The sequence below is a fragment of the Spermophilus citellus genome (assembly GCF_964194105.1).
Source record: "Spermophilus citellus genome assembly, chromosome: 8".
NCBI lineage: Eukaryota > Metazoa > Chordata > Mammalia > Rodentia > Sciuridae > Spermophilus > Spermophilus citellus.
In genome coordinates this window covers 107,195,976-107,216,239 of record NC_138189.1, presented here as the reverse complement: position 1 = coordinate 107,216,239, position 20,264 = coordinate 107,195,976, and the positions used below count along the sequence as shown (strand labels likewise).

Below are 20,264 nucleotides of genomic sequence, written 5' to 3'. Positions count from 1 at the left end.
AGGATGTTTAGCAATTTGTTTACCATCTTAGTTTGATTTGTCAGTTTGTCTTTGAGGTTTTCATTGGATTTGTTTAAAGTTGATAGTAGGGTAGTCTGTCAGGCTTTTTTAAATTGTAAAAGTATATTCTTTTTTATTCTTGGGAGAGAGATTTGGAAAATACTGCATATCCTCTTCACTTGGTGGTTTTAGCTTTCACTGACAGTTTTCACCTGAATCCAATATTTTATTATAGTCACAACTGCAAGTTGGCATTTTCTAAGGCTGGCATCCCATCTACATTTATTAACTAACATTCTACAAAGAAACACTTTCCTCCCTCTAGTCCCTGTCTCCCCTCCCCTTTTTGAGTATTGTGGAATCGAAACATTTTGAAAATTCTGTTTAATTACTATAATTGTCCCAGATTTGACCAGTGGGTCATTTTGAACCATCAGTCTGAGTGTGTTTTTGCTTTGTACCATAGCAAGATATTATAGGCTTACTATGTATTTTTCCTGACACAGACTAAGAATTGGCTTTCTTCAAGACCCCTAGTTTCTTTTCACAGGGAATGGTGTTTGGGAATCAGGATTTGTGTTTTACTGGGATCTCATTGCTTCTAGGCCCTTTTAGGAACAAATACATTTTTAAAAAGTCATAAATTCATTTTGATGCTTCTTAGTATCAAAATGAAAACACTGATTTTCCTCTCCTTTCCCTATTCTACATTTATGATCTTATTTTCCCTATACCAATATTTACTTGCTTGATCCTGTAAGATGTAAATTTCAAAACTACCTCATCACCAACAATAAACTACTAAGTACAAAATATGTGCATTTCCTTATTAGAACATAATTTGATTTTATTTGGATTCTAAATTTTATAAATTCTGAGCTACTTTTTAAACAAGGCAGTAAATTTTGGGGGCAAAACATAGTAGGAATAGAAAGGATATCTTAGTCATCTGGGAATTAGAAACACCGGGATGATATGAGATGGTCTTCTACCAAGCTCTAACTATAAGAGGAGCAAATTATACCATTTTGTAATGTGGGGATGTGGCCCGTTGTCTAACTCATTAAAAAAAAAATGTTTTAGGTTTATTTCAAGATATAGGTTGCATTAGGCTAACTTTTGTCTCATTTTAAAAATGAGTATCTATGGAAAGTTTAGCTTGGTAGCACACCATCTATTCTTGGAAGTTCTCACTCGGGCCATGCTGTTTGACTCCTTGAGGGTCAAGTTGCCTTCAGTGGCTGCTCTGAAAACTTTTTGGCAGCCTCCATTCTTTCCCTTTTTCCTTTTTGGAGCTAAGTAAGAAAAATGCATTTGAATGTTTTGTAAGAGAAAGCAAAAATGCCCTTGGCTGCATTTTCTCTGCTGCTTTTCATTTTGGGTATTGAGCAACAATAGAACTGCCTCAATATGGCAATTCTGTGGTTATTTTTAAAATGTGTCAATACTGGTATGGTATTTTTACTAAAATGTGTCAAAAAAAAAATCAGTATGTGGTGCATTCAAGGACTTCCTATGAAGATTTTCAGTTACCATTGATGTGTTTAATAGTTAAGTGTTTTAGTTAGTAATTTTATGGAAATTCCTATGATGTCTAACCTTTTTTACTGTTGTAAAGCTTTTAGTTACAAAATTGATTTTTTAAAAAATAAATGGACACAATATCTTCATTTTGTTTATTTTTATGTGGTGCTGAGGATCGAACCCAGTGCCTCACACATTCGAGGCAAGCGCTCTGCCACTGAGCCACAACCCCAGCCCCAAAATTGATTTCTTGAGTAATAAAATCCTCAGCTTTAATATTATTCTGTTTTTGTCATCCCACTCCACAACTAACAACATATTTTTAATTGATTGCATGGTTAGAACAAATCACCACACTTCTCTGTGCAGAGACTCTGTGCAGAGATTCTGTTTGTGTGGTGATAACACAAATTAGCAACAGTTTAAATGTGACTTTATTTCAGTAATTGGGTCAGGTCACCAGATAATTTAGGGTATAAATGTTTAAACTTAGTGTATTTGAGCCCTGGGAAAATCTGAGAAAACTTTAAAGCCAAGGATGAGAACCTTAGTATTATAACGTAGAACAGGGGAAGGGAATCAAAATATTGTAAAACAACATTTCTACTCTCTTTTTTAAAAACTATTTCTTTAGCTGTAGATGGATAAAATACCTTTATTTTATTTTTATGTGGTGCTGAGGATCGAACCCAGGGCCTTGTAAGAGCTAGACAAGTGCTCTACCGCTGAGCCATAACCCCAGCTCCCTTCTGCTCTTCTTAATATTGATATTTCCACAAGGCAAGAATGTTTCTGTACACATTTAAACGATGCTTTCTTAAAAGGAGCATGCTCATATTTAGCTTATATACATGGAATTCTGCTAGTGACCATTTGGATAAAAATCTGCTTAAGAGCCCATTCTGCTGCTGTTACCATAAAGTTCCACTAAAAGAAATAAGGTAAGAGGATTGTGTCCAGTCCTCCTAGTAAAGGCACAATTTCCTTGGTGTAGTTCTGTGCATATATTATCAAAATAATGTTTTTAAAATGTATTTGTGGGATACTTTCAAGGGTTATAGGTTGACAATCTGATACTGCATGTTAATTAAAACCAGGGCTGGGGTTGTAGTTCAGTGGTTGAGCACTTGTTTTGCATGCGTGAGGCACTGGGTTCAATCCTCAGCACCATGTGAAAAAATAAATAAATTAAAAATATATGTATTGTGTCCATTTACAACTAAAAAAAGAAAGGTAAAAATAAATAAATAAAAAACAGAACAACAACAAAAAACCTGGTGAATCGACTTTTTCTTTTCTAGCATGCGTGAGGCACTGGGTTCAATCCTCAGCACCATGTGAAAAAATAAATTAAAAATATATGTATTGTGTCCATCTACAACTAAAAAAAAAAAGGTAAAAGTAAATAAAAAACAGAACAACAACAACAAAAAACCTGGTGAATCGACTTTTTCTAGCGGTGTCTCTAGGCCTCCAAAGAATTGTGAGTTATTTAAGACTTTGATCATCAGCCTGCTGGGCAGATTGGTAGCTAACAGAAAACTTCTGTAGCATTCTGTGCATGTAAAAATGTTTCTTTTTACCCAAACCAGCAAAACATTTTGAGAATTATCAGCTAAGTGTTATCTTGCATTCAAATGAGATAAATGGAAGTAACTGTTTTTTGGGATAGATTTCCGGTGTTGATTGTACATATTAACTGGCTCCACTGTAGTGTTTTGGATGTAATGTCATTTTTTCCTTATTTCCATTCCAAATGACCTACTCATCATCCCATACATTCTACTTTGTTAGTTTCCTGTGCATGTAATAAAGAGCTTCTTTCTCCAGCAAATATTACTAGGTAGGTTAAAACTGAATACAGAATAGCCTAACATGGCTAAAAATGGAAATGCAGGTAAGATTTGAAAAATGCTAGGCATGTGAAAGTATTCCAGTTAAACCTGATAAACTTGCTTAAAGTTAGTTTCTAGTGATGCCAAGATTTTAGATTCCTAAATTTAAGAGGTATCTATTTTACTGGCTTTCATGAAGTATACAGAGGCTATTACTATCCATTTGTATTGAAATTATAGACATTCATCTATTTTCAAAAATTTTCCTCAACCCTTTCACACTGGTGGAATCCTAATTGAGGACAATCAAGATAGATTTATGCCTGTGCTTTATCTGTATTTTGTTCCCAAAACGATTTGTTTCAGCAACATACACAGCATCCAAAATTCAATCCAGGAGAATATGTTAAAAGAATCTTACCAGAAAACAAAAAACAAACAACAATAACAACAACAACAAAAAAAACCCCAAAACTTTTTATACATATGGTTGAGTCCCATGACGCAGGAATTCTTATGGTAAGCACCTTACAAAACTGGTTTCTTACACTGAATCTGAAAGAGAACTGCTTTCATTCAAGAAATGTTAATACATATTAAACTTAATGAACTGGCTTAGGACTGTGTACTTAGTTATGACAAATAAAAAGTAAGCTCAATAAATGCATCCAGTTATAAGAACTGGAATAATAATATATTAAAACTGCTGTCATTTATTATTGAACATGAAAATGTTTGCCATTAGTATTCACATATATCTTGAATACAAGACAAAAAGAAAAAAAGCACTGCCCAGTTTCTTTTAACTTTCCTTTACAGAATGAAGATATTATGCAGAAGAACCATGAAGAATGTAGTATAAAGAAATGACAACTTATAATTGCTAGAAATTACTTTTATTATGTTGTAATATTTGTTAGTGAGCTATGATTATTTATGTGAAGGAGAGTCTAGAAAATAGATCTGTGACTGTATTGGCCTTGTCCTTGATTGCAGACTTATGAATTATACTTAGTAACACTATTCCCTCGAATAGTTAACTGAAGGCCCAAGAAGCTATGAGCTTGGAAGACGCTGGTCTGGCTGTTTCCATCAGATCACAAGACTTGGGAATGGGTGGATACATTTTTCTGTTTTGGAATTTAAAACTTAACAACAGTTCGAATGCTGTAAGAGAAGGAAGCAATAAACAGATTGTAAATGGTGACCTTTTAAAATTGTATCATTTTTGGTTCTCCCCTAGAACCCCCAGATCATTACATTCTGTAATAAAGAGCTAAAGAGGAAGCTTACCTCTTTCCTGAATGCAGAAGTTCAAAAGCTTCATTAATTTGGTCAAAGGACACGTTGCCAGTCACAAATTCATCAACTTTTATCTTTTTGGACATATATTCAGACACCAACTTTGGGACACTTTCTACACTTTTCCAACCTAAAAGAAATCATAATTTATTCATTAATTCATGCAATAAGTTTCTACAGTATGCTTATTGGTTACACAAAAGATATTTAAGAGGATAATTGTGTGTGGGAGGGGATAAGGTGGGGGCAGTGCTGGGGCCTTGTACATGCCAGGTTAGCAGTCTACCATAGAGCCAGGAGGATTTTTTTTTGGGGGGGTACTGGAGATTGAATCTCCGGGGTACTTATCACTGAGCTACATCCCCACCCCTTTTTATTTTGAGACAGGGTCTTAATAAGTTACTTAAGGAGGGCCTTGCTAAATTGCTGAGGCTGGCTTTGAACTTGTGATCCTCTTATCTGCTCCTGTAGTTGCCAAGATTACAGGTGTGTGCCACTATGCCCAGCCAAGAGAATGATTTTTTTGATGAGTTCGAGAGGAATGATAAATTCCAAAATTAGCCTGAAGCAGAGAATTTGACACAGCATCTTTTGTTACGAAAGAGTTAAATACTTGTTATTTTTTCCTGCTTTTGTATTTACTAAAATCTCTCAAGTTTGGCCAATGAAGACTTTTAAACTATGTGAGACAGCAAGCTCTCTATATTTCTTAATAACAAATTTATTTAGATCCATTCCACAATAGCAAAGATTATGTAATCACAATATTCAAGGTAGAAAAAACTGATGCAATATAGTATTTTTGTTCCCTGAGTTTTGACTTCAACAATGAAGTAAGAATAGCATCTCAGAAAAGTATTAAGAACAAAGTAGCTAACAAAATTTTAAATTAGTGGCCTTGATGTTTCACTTACATCAAAATAAGTAATAAATCAACAAAAATATCTTCCCCCAAAATTTTAAGGATGCTTTAGAGCATATTTCAGACCTCTTTGTGGAAATCTGTTATTTTTCCTTTCAATCTCCTAGTAACTGAGACAATCATAGCTACCCCTATTGTCTAGACCAAAACTTCTATTTATATCTTTGGGTAGTCCTATTTAGCAACACAAAGAGCTGCATCCCTCTAGTGAATTTCCCAGCTGGCAGGTGCTAGGGGGAGGCTTCAGTTAGAGGTCAGTTGCCAAGACCCCTTGGCCCAGTCAACCAGGCTTAGAATGAATGTCCTTCCAAATTCAGCTGTGAATGATGCCCCCAAGAAGCACGTGTGCCTTACAGAGCCTGTTCTAGGAAGCTCTGTTGAGACACAATACATCTAGGGCTCTGGAAAGGAGGGCTGATCAGTGACATTTTCTAAGGTGAGTACCATGGTATTTGCTTCTGGTCTTCAAAAAAGATGGCATAATATAAGGTATGAGAATGGCAGGCATTTTGTTAAACACACATCATTCAAAAGGTTCTGCCTAACAAGATGGTAAGATATGTTTTTTAAAAAGCCTATAAAAACATTAGATTTCATTTATTCACAATAGTTAATAGTTGTGATATGTAAACATAAATTAGTGCCTGTTCCCTAACTGAGCAATCATGAAAGGATGGAAATTATTTGAGCTTTCCACTGGTAGTTAGGCAACCCAAATAACCATACTTTTTAGGATCACAAAGGGAAAAATGATCAGTCTGGGAGCTTTTCAATTTTGTTATGAGGATTTATCAAATATTTTCAGTTTAAGACTCAGTTACTGATGAAAATCAGTACCATTCAGAAATAAGTATGATCACAACCAGTGATCACTGCACTCTGGAAAATTTAAGTAAAAACGTGAGAACAGCAGGTCTGACAATGTTGCCTGCTTACTCTGCAGTCAACTTCTCACCTATGTTCTACCCCAACTTCTTTCTCATTAGCAGAATATTGAATTTTTTTGTAAGTTGGTAATAAGTGGCTAATGCTTAAGGAGTTGAGCAACTTCCCAGCCCCAGGGGTAAACACTGATTGAATTTGAAATCCTCCTTTAAAAGGAACCTTGTGCGTATCAATTTATGATAACGTAGCTCATGACATGAAGATTCTTATTAATACAGGAAAACTAGTCTGGGATTAAAACTCTGTCAATGAAAGTAACGAGAGAAAAGGGACTCATCTACTGAATTACCTCCAAAGGCAGTGCCTTTCCATGTGCGACCTGTCACCAGCTGGAATGGACGGGTGGAGATTTCTTCACCTGAAGCAGCTACTCCAACCACCACGCTGACACCCCAGCCTTTGTGGCATGCCTCAAGTGCTGCTCTCTGCAAGCACAGAGTAAGATCAAATCACACAAGTCAGTACATTTTGTTCAGAATAAGTTCTTTCCCAGAAACTTATGTGGGTGGGCCTGGTGTGTGTGTGACACGGGGCTTTTAAAAAAAAAATGCCAACTAAGATCCAAACTTCATGTAATTTTACTGAACAATTACATTCTTACATTATTAACCTGGATAAATATTAACATAAATTGAACAAATGTAAAGCTTTCATTTGCTTTGTACTCTAAAAGTAAATCGTATGTCCACATGTAGAAGAATGAGGTAGACTCCTTATCTCTTACCAGTTAAAATTTCAAAACAGGTAAGAGTTGAAACTATGAAAATCCTAGCGGGGGAAAAAAGAACAAATGCTTTGAATTTTGGATCCCCAAAGCACACGAAACAAAAGCAAAAAGAGACCAATGGGATTACATTAAACTGAAATGCTTCTGCACAGAAAAGGAAACAAATAAAGTGTGGAGAAAACTTAGAGAATGGGAGAAAGTATGTGACAGGGTTTGATATCCAGAATTTATAAAGAACTCCAAAAACAACAGCAAAAACAAAAATAACCCAATTAAAAAATTGGCAATAGACATAAACACACGTTTCTTAAAAGACACAAATTTTCAACAGGTACTTGAAAAAATGCTTAACATTATTAATCATTAGGGTAATGCAAATCAGATATAATCTCACCCTGTAAGAACGTCCATTACCAAAAAGATAAATGATTAAATGCAGTGAGGATGTGCAGAAAAGGGGAACCCTGTCATTCTGGAAAACAGTATGAAGATTCCTCAAAAAATTAAAAATAGAAAAAAAAATTAAAAATAGAACTACTGTATGACCTAGCAATCCCACTCCTGGGTATATGTCCAAAGGAATAATGAAATCATTTTATTGAAGAGTCATCTACACTCCTATGTTCACTGTGGCACTATTCACAACAGCCAGAAAATAGACAACTGAAGTGTCCATCAATTGATGAATGGATAAAGAAATTGGTACATATATACCATCGAATATTATTCAGCCATAAAAAAGAATAAAATCTTGTCATTTGTGGCAACATGGACGGAACTGCAGATGATTATGTTAAGTGAAATAAGGCACAGAAAGACGAGTACCACATGATCTTTTTACTCATATGGAATCTAAAAAAGATCTCACAGAAGTTGAGAGTAGAATAGTGATTATCTATCTAGAGTAGGGTGGGAGGAGGGATGAGGAGAGGTTGGTCAATGGACATTAAGTCAGATTTAGATAGGAGCAAGAGGCTTTGGTATACTGTTGTATAAATAACAATAATGTACTATACATTTCAAAAAGCTAGAACAATGGATTTTGGAAGTGTTCACCATGAAGAAATGATAAGTGTTTGAGAGATAATGTTTCACCTGATTAACATAGTACTCCATTAATATGTACAATTTTTATGTTTTTATGTATTGGTTTAAACAAAAAGTAAATCCTAGCTCAAAATTCTAAGGAATTTAGTATAAGAAGTAGGCAGGAGAAGTAACAGTATTTTTCACTCAATATCTACTTGTGTCAAGGAGGTGTTGTTACTATCTGCATTTGACAGATAATGAAACCTAGGTTTAGAGAACTAGTCCACGGCTCAAGGTCACTGAGCTGGTAAGTATATGAATACGTAACTCCAAAGCCCACACTCTCTACAACTTCAATATTCTGCTTTTTCATTTAATGAGACATATATTTAGGTTGCACTGAAAGGCAAAGAAACAACTTTTCATCTTTCCATAAGACATTCTTGTGTCATTTTCTACTTGTAGTCCAGTTATTTTCCCCTTCTTTCATTAGAACTGTTATCAAAAGATTTCCTTTGTAAAAACCAAATCCATCAATTTTAAATCCTAATGGGACTGCATTAAAAAGAAAGTTCTACAAACAAAAAAGGAATGAAACAAGCATACTCACCATGACCTTCACATTACCAATACACTCAAAGGAGTAGTCCACTCCTCCATCAGTTATCTCAATGAGCACTTCCTGGATGGGTTTACTGAAGTCTTGGGGATTAATACATTCGGAGGCTCCAAATTCTATGGCCCTTGCAAATTTATCTTTATTGATATCCACACCAATGATCCGGGATGCACCAGCAACTTGACAGCCCATGATAGTTGCCAATCCAACTCCTCCGAGGCCGAAGACTGCACAAGTAGAGCCAGGTTCCACCTAACAGGAAAGACAGTCTGTAAGGAACTCATTCAGCAAGGGTCAAGGACATCAGTAGGTTTCAGGCCAGTTTCACTTTCTAGCAAAGCTTTGCTGAAGTGAGTTAGAAGGCAGAAGCTAAAACCCAGGCTGATCTCACCTTGGCAGTGTTCACCGCAGCACCATACCCAGTTGAAATGCCGCAACCAAGAAGGCAGACTTTATCCAAAGGTGCTGAAGGGTCTATTTTAGCAACTGAGATATCAGCCACAACTGTGTATTCAGAAAATGTGCTGGTTCCCATGTAATGTAAAATTGTCTTTCCTTTGCAAGTAAATCTGCTAGTACCATCTGGCATTAATCCTTTCCCTTGAGTGACTCTAAAAAAAAAATAGGAAAAGACAGAATGGAATGTGGTTTCTTGGTTTTTAAAAATAATGACCAGTAAATACTCAGAAAAGTGTACTAAGATCAAGAGTCTAGTTTTTATTGTATTCATTAATAATCTAGCACATTTCAGCAATGCCTTACTGGTGAACTTGTAAGAAATTTATACTCTTCAGTATCTTTCCAGAACTTATTGTCAAAGCACGAAACTAATTTTTTTTTTTTTTTTTTTGGGGGGGAATTGGAACTAGTTTATCCTCAGAGCTCAATGGGATGGTCTTGTAGTAAGGTTTACAAGGTAATACAGTATTTCTTAGTAATGCAAAGGGAGACATGGACACAGGGCACAAAAGCCATATACAGGAAATAGAATTGGTTATCTCTGCCATTTTGTGATATACCATCCTGAACTCTGGGTCGCTATAAAGCTGTTTTTCTTGTGACCATTCTGAATTTAGAATAGATGTACTTTAACTTCAGACTGTTGGTTGGCCTTCCTTGGCCAAATCAAAAATCTTTTATAATCTTTAGGATAATCGACCTTAATCAGTCAGAAAATATAAATACAGAATGTTTTGAAATGACATTAAGGCTGATCAGAGTAATATCAAGGAGTACTGGTAAAGTAGAGAGGAGATAAGAGAATTGAGGTCTTCTGTAAATCACCTTTCATACTATCTTTGGGCATACAATAATTAAACCAAATTCTTCAAGACAGATAGTTGTGGGGATTAAATACGACATTCTAGATTTTGTAAGTGCCCATCTGATCCTGACTTTCTTTTAAAATTTATTTTGAGAACACATTTATGGGGGCTAGGGTTGTGGCTCAGTGGCAGAGTGCTTGCCTAGCACGTGTGAGGCACTGGGTTCGATCCTCAGCACCATATAAAATAAAGTTACTGTGTCATCTATAATTAAAAAAAATTTAAAACAAGAATACATTTGTGTAGACTGCTTATGAAAATAAATTTTAGAAACCAGGGAGGTTTCTAATTGCTATCCTATACTATCTAACTAGACAAATCTTTAGTTTCTCTTTTTCTTTTGGTACTGGGGATTTATGCAGGGCCTCACACATGCTAGGGAAGTGCTCTACCACAGATCTATATCTTTACCCTTTTTTAACAAGATCTTGCTAAATTGCCCAGGCTGGACTTCAATTCTCCTACCTCAGCTCCTAAGTAGCTGGGATCCTAGGTATTTGCCACTTTGCCCAGCTAATCTTCACTTTTTTTCACCTTTAAATTATAAAGCATAAATCTCTGCTCAGTGCATATATAAAATTACATCCAGTAATAGGGCAATAGGTATTCCATAAAGTTCGATGAGTTCCAGAGGCAAATAACGACAAAAACTATGACAATTTATTCTGTCTTCCTGGTTACAGTCATTATGGGGCAGGGTTGGCAAACAAGGCAAATAAAGTGAGTACCTTTCCTCTCTAAACCAGTGCAGCCTTTTGGCTTTTTATGGTATGCAGGTTGACTTAATTCATTAATTTGGATTCAAAGCTGGCTTCTTCCATAGGCTCCAAGTATTGTAATTCCTGCACTTCACTGTGAGCTCTGCAATGGTGTTCATGTCAATGTTCTTGAACCTTCACATTTTAACTGGACACTTCTTGTTAAGGCAGGGAACCATTAAAAGCTGTCTCAGCACCAGCATCTTAACTATTAGTCACTATGTAATACTAAAACTACTCCCAAGTATTGATTAAAACTGGATCCACACCCCCCTTTTTTTTTGTGTACAAGGGATTAAATCCAGGAGCGCTTAAACACTGAACCCCTGCCATTTTTATATTTTATTTTGAGGCAGGGTCTCACTAAGTTGCTTTAGGGTTTCACTAAGTTGAAGTTGGCTTAAAACTAGTGATCCTCCTGCCTCAGTCTCCCTCATCAAATGCCATGACTATCCTCACAGCCTTAGTTGACAAAATTCAGAGTCCTCAATTTCCTGATAATAAAAAATCTATTTTCAAGGTGACAGTCATTGTTAAGAGAGTTTTCAGGCTTTTTTCTGCCATGTCCATAAACTGCCAAACCAGCAATGGAAGCACTGGTGGGTGCTTGTGCTTGTGCTTCACACTGTGCTTGCCTCCTTAAGCTGTTCATGGCTACAGCAGCAGGGACAAAGGAGCACTGTGATGTCCTGAATTCAACATGCACAACTTAAGAATCAGAGAAAATTGATTTAAAAATCCATCATAAGGGATGGGGCTATAGCTCAGTAGAGAGTGCTTGCCTACCATGCTTGAGGCCCTGGGGTTGATTCTCAGCACCCACCACCCCGCAAAAAAACATCCATCGTAAACTCTGAGAACAAATGATAACTTCATAAATGAGGAAGCCCAAATCGTATTTATATAAGTAGAGCACACAAGCAATTATCCAGATCCACAGATGAAAACCAATGGCCAAACTGACTAATTTAGATCTGTCTGGAGGCTTTTCAAAAGTCTCACTGTCTTCAAGGATTCATGTTATATTTCCTCTTCCCTTTCTGCCTGTGTAGTTGGTTACACTGATAGAGGAAAAAACTCAAAAAACCTCACACAGGCAACCAACACAATAAATGTCAAGAAAAAAAAATCACTGTGTTATTCTAAAACAGAAGTACTACATCTTGATTAGGAGAACAGGCCCTAAAGTCAGATTGCTTGGTTCAAATCCTGTGTGATCTTGGGTAGCTTAACCTTTGTGCCTTAAGTTTCCTCACTAGAAAGCATGGAAAACCTTGTAAATTCCTAAAAAAATCTAATGAGACATCATGTAGCTAATATATTAGTGTTATGTCTGGCAGAGTATGGTTAGTAAATATTTGTTATTTTTTATAAACACTAATTTGATGTACACTCTTAAGTAAACCCTCTGGAATACATATATGAATAAATATGCAGATGAGAAAATGGTTTGCTTGTAGATTCAAGAGTATGTTTCTTTTGAGAGAAAAACAAAAAATATACTCAGAAACAAAAAACAAGTATCAAAGCTCGACATGAAATAATTGTTGTATATCTTCAAAGGGTGGTTTAAGCTTGTTAAGTCACTCTTACCAGAGGAGTTTCATGAACCAAATGTGACACGGGATACATCACCTTTCACAGAATTTTTTTCTCTGAAAGGCTGGTTAGTTTTAACAAGCCCATCACCATTTTATATTTGATGTGTTATAAACTAATTTTTTTCAGTGCCATAAGAAAACAAACGTATGATCAAACGTATCTCCCGTTCGATGGTGGAGGGAGCATAAACTCCTCCGTTCACACCTGAAAGCTGCAGATGTGTAGCCCAAAACTTAGCAATACCAATCTCAGGAAAACACCCCAAAGCAGGTTGTGCATGAGTGTGTAAAAATGTCACTGGCCATATTAATCCTACAGCTACAAGCTGGGAGAAACTTAAGTGTCCACCAACAGGAAAATGGATAAATGGTGGTATCTGGAATGGAGTAAGACAGAACAAAAAATAGAGATGCACACAGCAACGTGGATGTATCCCACAGGTATTACAAATGGAAAAAACCTGACAAAAGAGCACACTCTACAGGATTCTATTTATACAAAGTTCTACAGTTGAAGACACCAGAATAATGATTACTTCTGAAGGAGGCAAATGCTGACTTGTAAGGGACATGAGGGACTTTGTGGGGTGCTGTCAGAGATCTTTCCTCTTGATCTGAGAAAAGACTCGAATCATCCGGGGGGTGTGTGTGTGTGTGTGTGTATAATATTCACTGGACTAAACTTAAGATTTGTACACTGCAAATATAGTATTATAGGTATGTTCTACTTCCATAAAAAAGAAAAAAAGGAACAAACAAAAGGGGATCTTACATTGCTTCAAAGAAATAGTTTTTTAAGTGCTATTAACATATAATAAAATAACTTACCTTTTCTGTGTCAAGGGGTTATGTTATCTCTTCTAGGCTTCTCAACAATCTTATGAGGTAAGTTTTATTACTTTAATGGACAATAAAATGGCTCATAAAAATGATTTCACTTAATCTAACATGTCCTTCCTTGCAAATCTAGCGTAGGATTATGGAAAGAGAATGGGTTCATAAAATTCTGTTCTATATCGTAATGACCTATGATACTGTGCAAATCCTTAATTTCTTGCATCTTCATTTTTTCATCTTTGAAAATAAGGTTATTAATAACAGTGACAGTGAGACTGCTTTAAAGATGAAATTAGTTCATGTAAAATGCACTGCTTAATTGCCACATAATTAAGTGATTATTACCATTAATATGACCTCTTGTTTTAAGAATACAATAAAAAGCCACTAACCTTATCTTCTGGCAAAGGTTTGTTTTTGGATTTAGACAAAATTTGCATTCTCCACACTGTGGGATGTAAAGCGGGATGACAGTATCACCTGGGAAACAAATACAAAGACATCCTGAATGGGTGGTACCTATTTCTAAATGAATAAAGCAGCCTTTGCAAATTCCATTCCTTTCTGCTGTAGTCTACAAAGTTAACTTCAAGGTTTAAAACTTTACCCATGTAATGTCACCTAGACATTGCCTGACCATGCAAAAAGTATGTTTCAAAGTTTTCATCTAAATGAAACTCTTAAAAGTCATGTTGTGCTTCAAAATACTGACTTATTGACATCATTCTAAGAATTCTTGCTGACTTTTCCAAAATTGACTTTGGAAATGTACTTAAACAGTTTCAGATGAAGAGCCGTCTGCAAAATTGAGAGAGAGAGAGAGAGAGAGAGAGAGAGAGAGAGAGATCTCCAAACATTTGTGCTTCCCAGATGAATGAAATCAATCTTGATATTTTTTTTTTAGGTGACAACCTGTTTATAAACAGTTTATAAACAGTGTGTAGTTTATCAGAAAAGGAACTTCCCTACAGATATAAGCCTAAATCATCAAGTAAGTAATCCAAATATTCTCCTTACCTGCCTTAAACTTAGTAACTCCTTCACCAACACTTTCTACAATTCCAGCACCTTCATGTCCCAAGATCACTGGAAAACACCCCTCAGGATCAGCTCCACTCAAAGTATAGGCATCAGTGTGGCAAAGTGCAGTGGCAATGATCTGTCAGGGTGTTAGAATAAAAAGCACTGAAATGTGTGTGTGCATGCAGGTCAGAGTGAAGTATAAGTCAAATAAAAGACATTTTACTTTAATATTATACTTTGTAGATTCTAAGATGGAAGTCTTTTCTATTTTAACTTGTTTAAATCAGCAAGGGTTCATAATCCATAGCATTGCTAACGATTAGAATTGGCAGCATTTTTTAAGTGGTACATAAAAATAATGGTGTATTTATATGCAATAAAATGTGGCATGTTTTTTCTCTTTTTCAATGCATGTTAGCAGAAGGTAAATAAGGTAATTTTATGTGAACTGTGCCTGCAGGTGTGGAGAGGAACATTACATATTGCAAAACAAGTGTATCCCATCTCACTTTTGACTTCCTTGTGGATTCTGGAAATGTCTAAAAAAATACTATTTCTGAAATATGCCAGTCTGCTTGAGTCTGGACCCAAACTATGAGATTTTACTGGAATCAATCTTTTGCCACCACACATTATTTCGACTTAAATAAACCTTTTATTCCTGTTTCTCTGGTTTTCAAATATCTTGTCTTTCCAAAGCACAAAAAAGTACAGAAAACAAGACTCTTGGAGTATTTGTATTTATGCTGCTCTGCTTCTGGTCTACATACTCACTTCTAGTGTAATACTCTTTGCTATCTGTCAGCAGTTTCTCAGGGATGAAAGCTGAACTCATTGTGCTTCATAAATATACAAAGTTCATCTTTGTATATTTAGGACAAATACTCTTCTTCAGTGGCAAAAGCACAATCAGTTTAATTTCTGAATTTGAAGAAGAAAAATACTATACTATTATAAGATTTCAGATTTCTGAGTCTCAGTTGAAAAGGGCCTCCAAAAGTTATTTGGTTGTGGGCTCTCCCCACCTGACCTTTATGATCCTTGGGAGCATGAGCCAGTATGTGCAGTATATATTTGGAAGTAGGATGGTGGTGGTGGAAGTATACTTAAAGTTATGGCAAAAGAGAGCCAAGTCTTTTCCTAAAATGTAACATTTCTGTAGAAAGGAAAAAAAATTATTTAATGGCCATTACTTTAAAATATTAATTTTATACATAAAAAACAAGTAGAGAGTTAAACTTTTATAAATGTCAAGATTGCTCGAGCTGGTTGTCTTGTGTAATATACCCCTCTCCAGGTGTAACTCTCCTTCTCTGCTGCAGTGGAGGTTGAGAGGAACTGGATTAATGAACCTGCTGAACCTTGGCCTGGTCCATCAGGTACAGTACATTTTGAAGCTCTCTAAGCAAGCAAGGAGACTTTATTTGCTTATTGCTTTAGTTAATCAGGAACCTCTTTCCAAATCTTATTGGAAGTCCCTTCTAACATAATCTAGTTTATTTATCGTTTCCAATGTTACACCATAGATTATGGGATCAGCAGAAAAGGGAGGATCTGGGCTGGGGATGTGGCTCAAGCGGTAGCGCGCTCGCCTGGCATGTGTGCGGCCCGGGTTCGATCCTCAGCACCACATACAAACAAAGATGTTGTGTCTGCTGAAAACTAAAATAAATAAATATTAAAATTAAAAAAAAAAAAAAAAGAAAAGGGAGGATCTTACAAAATCACATTAAACTATAAAAGTTATATTGCAGGAATCTAGTAATCCACAGGAAAGGTGCTATGCCAGCCAAAGCCAAAATTGAGAGAGAGGTATACTTAAACTACAAAAATGAGAGAGGTAAAAGGATGTTGATGCTAAGGTTGGATGACTTTCAGTTTCGTCTCCTTGAATTGTCCTTTGGGGTTTATCCTCTATAGACCTCAGAGCTACTCATTCACTCACAGACCTAACTGTAAGTCTTTTTTTTTTTTCATTCTCCCAATGCCGAAGGTGTATCATTACCTTAATTCGAACTTCATGAGCCTTTGGGGGTGCTACTTCTACCTCCTCAATAGAGAGAGGCTTTCCAGCCTCCCAGGCAACTGCGGCCTTGCACTTGATAACCTAAAATGGGGGGAAAGAGAGTGAATGGTTTATCTTCCTAAACTAATTATTTAGAGGCCAATTTCAATACCAAGAATGCTAATCTTAGAAAGTTTACCACAGATTCACAGAGAAATATACACCCCTAAGTGATATGTAGAATTGTTTTTAGATTTCATAGAATTAGTATACAGTAAAAAGACTTGAGATGATTACTCAATCCAATACAACAGTCTCTTTTGCCTAAGAAGTCTTATTCATCAAACATTTAATGACCTTCTGATTCATTAAAAAAGATCAGAATAAGAATATAGGTCCCAAGAGAATCTGATACAGTAGATCTGTTATGAGGCTATGGTTAATATATGTCATATTAAACTTTTGCTCAGAATGGTTAAATAAACTGTTTGCACCAGTTTAGTACAAAACTATAGGATAGGAAGGAGGATAAGAAGTATCAGAATGGGCGAACTTAAAACTTTTAACTGTGCTAATACAGGAGCCCCTTTGACACATAATATGTGTAAACGCAATATACAAGCATTTTGCCACATATGGTTACTCAGTACTAACAAAACAGTCTGATCTCAGATATGGTATAGGTGTAAAATACACCTGAATTTTGAAGACTTAGTACAAAAAAGAGTAAAAATATCTCATATATGTACATATATATTATATATTTATACACACACATATTGTCTGTTTGGTGATACTGGGAATTGAACTCTGTCACTGAGCTACCTCCCCAGACCTTTTTTTTTTTTTTTTTAACATTCTGAGACAAGGTCTCAACAAGTTTCCCAGGCTACCCTTGAATTTGTAATCTTTCCATTTCAGCTTCTGGAGTAGTTGGTATTACAGGCGTGTAAAACTGCACCCAGCTGTATAATATTTTTAAAAATATTATGTTGAAATAGTATTTTGAATATGTTGGATCATATAAATATACTATTAAAAAACAATTTCATTTGTTCCTTTCTTTAATGTGGCTACTAGAAAATTTTAAATTACATATGTGACTTGTATTATGTATATATAGGAAGTTAAGAAATTATAGTCAGTACACATGCTTCCCCATTACCATGAAATCAAGCATAATGAGGAAGGTTTTGAACAGTTCACAAAATGCTTATGAAGTGTATTTATAGCAGACAGATGTGTACATCAATAATTTTTAAATATGATTTAAAGAAACAGGAACAAAGGGCTATAGAAAGTAAAAAATGAAGGAAGAATGTAACCTTGGTGGTTTTGGGAAAGCATCACTTTTAATGAAGAATGAGAAAGAAGTAATTACAAATAAAACACCTACAGATTGGATGATTACGAGTAAATGGAAGTCAGTATGAAGTTCCTAATACAGTTCTTGGTATAATGAAGCTTTGCAAAAATAAGTAGTTATTGGTGGCAGCAGAACAGAGTTGAGGAAAAGGAGAGGTGAACTAAAGATATAAGGAATGGCTACTGTAACTAGTGAAGCTGCAAATTATTGCTTTTAAATTTGAAATGTAAGGCTGGGGGTGATGGCGCACACCTGTAGTCCTAGCAGCTCAGGAGGCTGAAGCAGGAGGATCGAGAGTTCAAAACCAGCCTCAGTAAAAGCAAGGTGCTAAGCAACACAGTGAGACCCTCTCTAAATAAAATACAAAATAGTGCTGGGGATGTGGTGGAGTGCCCCTGAGTTCAATCCCTAGTATCCACCCCTTCCCCCCCTCAAATTGAAATGTAGGTATTAAATATGAGAGTAAAGAATTTAGACACTGCTATTAGCACCTTTTTCCACCTTAATGTACCATAGATCTCAAAACAAAATCCCAAAGGATCAAATTAGAATGCTAACAATTTAGTCACACAACCCAGACATCCAAAGCAACAGACAAATAATTATACAGAACCAAAGTTTGATCCCTCTCCCATTAAAAAATGCTGAAAGCAGCTTAATCTTTTCCTTTCACTGAGAAAGCAAAACAAAGCTCCGCTCTAAATCCAGGGAAAATTGCCCTATGTCAACATTTAAACTATGTAGGAGTTACAATATTTCACCATCTCTGAAGATATTTGGTAATAAGGAAAAACAACTGTATATTAAGCCTGAAAGATCATTAAGAGTTTATCGTTTTAAACTTCACCATTTACAGTCATATATCTTTCCAGAAAATGTCTAAAGTTTGTGAAGCATTAAAACAATCAAAACAATCAGCGACTTTAAATTGATAATTCATCTTTTTCATGTACTTCTGCCTATATAGTTTAATATGCATTTCAGAATCTTTTCACTCATGGACAGATCTGAGTTGGACTTCTGATTCACTACCTTTGGTGTAATCACGAAGCACAACCAACTTTTTAAGCTTCATTTTTTGGTCTCCGAGAAGGGAAAAAATGCCTCGCAGTCGTGTTATACAAGGATTATGAGAGGGCATAAATCTCTTGGTGCCTAAGTGCTCAAAAAAATGTTAAAAAGAAAGGAACCTAAGAGTCTTCCCAAAATACACTCTCAAGTGGCACAGTAATTGAGCATTTTCCAAGTCGTGAATTGCAACCTTAAAGCACTAGCACGTAGGAGTAGGGCTCTGGCTGCAGCTGTGTCTGCCTGCAAGCGTGACACCACGAAAGTTATTTAATTTCGCATAAAGAGCAATGACTTGTAAAGAGCAATGGCTTCTCCAAGGCCATTTGTATCAGGACACGCACTCGACCAGCTCCTGCCCCCACTCTTCGGTTCTCCCCACCCCCATCCAGCTCTGGCGGTTCCAGAAGCAGAAAGCAAAATTACTGCCCCAGTGAGGAGCCAAAACAAAGCTTCCTTCCTCTCTTTTTGGCTGAGGCGGCCGCAGGCTCCGATTCAGCTTTGGTGGCGGGATCCCGTCCCGGGCCGAGCCACGCGCCTCTGCTAGAGGCCTGATGCCACCCCACGTTCTTCCTTCCTCTAGCACAAGGCCCGCGGCAAGCACGCAGTTACCTGGTTCGCCATGTCCGCGGGTCTGTCGGCGCCGGAGATGGGCGGTGCCGGGGCCGGGTGGGGGCGTGGCTTGCGGGGCGTGGCCAGAACCGGAAGGGCCCTGTCTGAGTCTTGGCGCGGGCTTGCTCTCGGGGTTGCGGGTGACGTCGTACTAGAGGGTTTGGTTCGTGGGTTTCCTCTTGGTTGTGTGCGCTGCCTTCAGGGGTCCTGCCACAGACTCCTTTGCGAAACATCTTGGTTGGGGTGGGATGTGGGCCAGTCATGGTAGATGAGGCTTAAAAGAGCGAAGGAGAAACAATGACAGGCCTGCTGCGTGTCTGTGCCCCATACGCAAATGCTGCTTTTCCTTGAAGGCACGTTGTGTGCCCTGGGGAACACTGGATGAATAAGATACCACGTCTCAGGGGATTCTCCACGAAGAGAGGAAACTAAGTTTGTGAGACTAATGGTGAAGGGTGCACAAAAGAGAGAGGGGCCCATTCTGGGAGCTTCTCGAGTTTTTTGTTTTGTTTTGTTTTGTTTTGTTTTTTTCCAGCAGCACCTGATAGGTTTGTAGGTTTTGGGGATAGTACATAGGGAGAGACTTTGCAAGGAGGGTCGAGGGCAACAAAAAGTTTCCAGAACCTGGATGCATTTTAAACGTGGGCCACATTGTAGAGAAGGTTGGAGTATTTGCTGGTTTACATATTATTTTAGTTGTAGATGGACGCAATAACTTTATTTATTTTTACGTGATGCTGAAGATCAAACCGAGTGCCTCATATGT

The 20,264-nt window shown here is 36.8% G+C and overlaps 1 protein-coding gene across 1 annotated transcript; it reads right to left on the bottom strand.

Annotated features, from left to right (window-relative positions):
* Positions 1-4,239: 4,239 nt before the first annotated feature.
* Positions 4,240-19,623, bottom strand: LOC308654799 (alcohol dehydrogenase class-3). Its single transcript, XM_081304464.1, has 9 exons — positions 19,499-19,623; positions 16,453-16,554; positions 14,442-14,583; positions 13,817-13,904; positions 9,295-9,514; positions 8,895-9,155; positions 6,818-6,953; positions 4,653-4,791; positions 4,240-4,526 (listed from the first exon to the last, which is right to left on the bottom strand). The coding sequence occupies exons 1-9, from the start codon at positions 19,508-19,510 to the stop codon at positions 4,502-4,504; spliced, it is 1,125 nt and encodes a 374-aa protein (XP_081160590.1). The 5' UTR covers positions 19,511-19,623; the 3' UTR covers positions 4,240-4,501.
* Between the last annotated feature and the right edge of the window lie 641 nt (positions 19,624-20,264).

Excerpts from the sequence above, each read along its gene's own strand:
- LOC308654799 (XM_081304464.1), bottom strand. Across the intron at positions 14,584-16,452 it reads CTCATGAAGTTCGAATTAAG|ATCATTGCCACTGCACTTTG; the intron begins GTAATGATACAC and ends ACACCCTGACAG. Across the intron at positions 9,156-9,294 it reads CTGCGGTGAACACTGCCAAG|GTGGAACCTGGCTCTACTTG; the intron begins GTGAGATCAGCC and ends CTTTCCTGTTAG.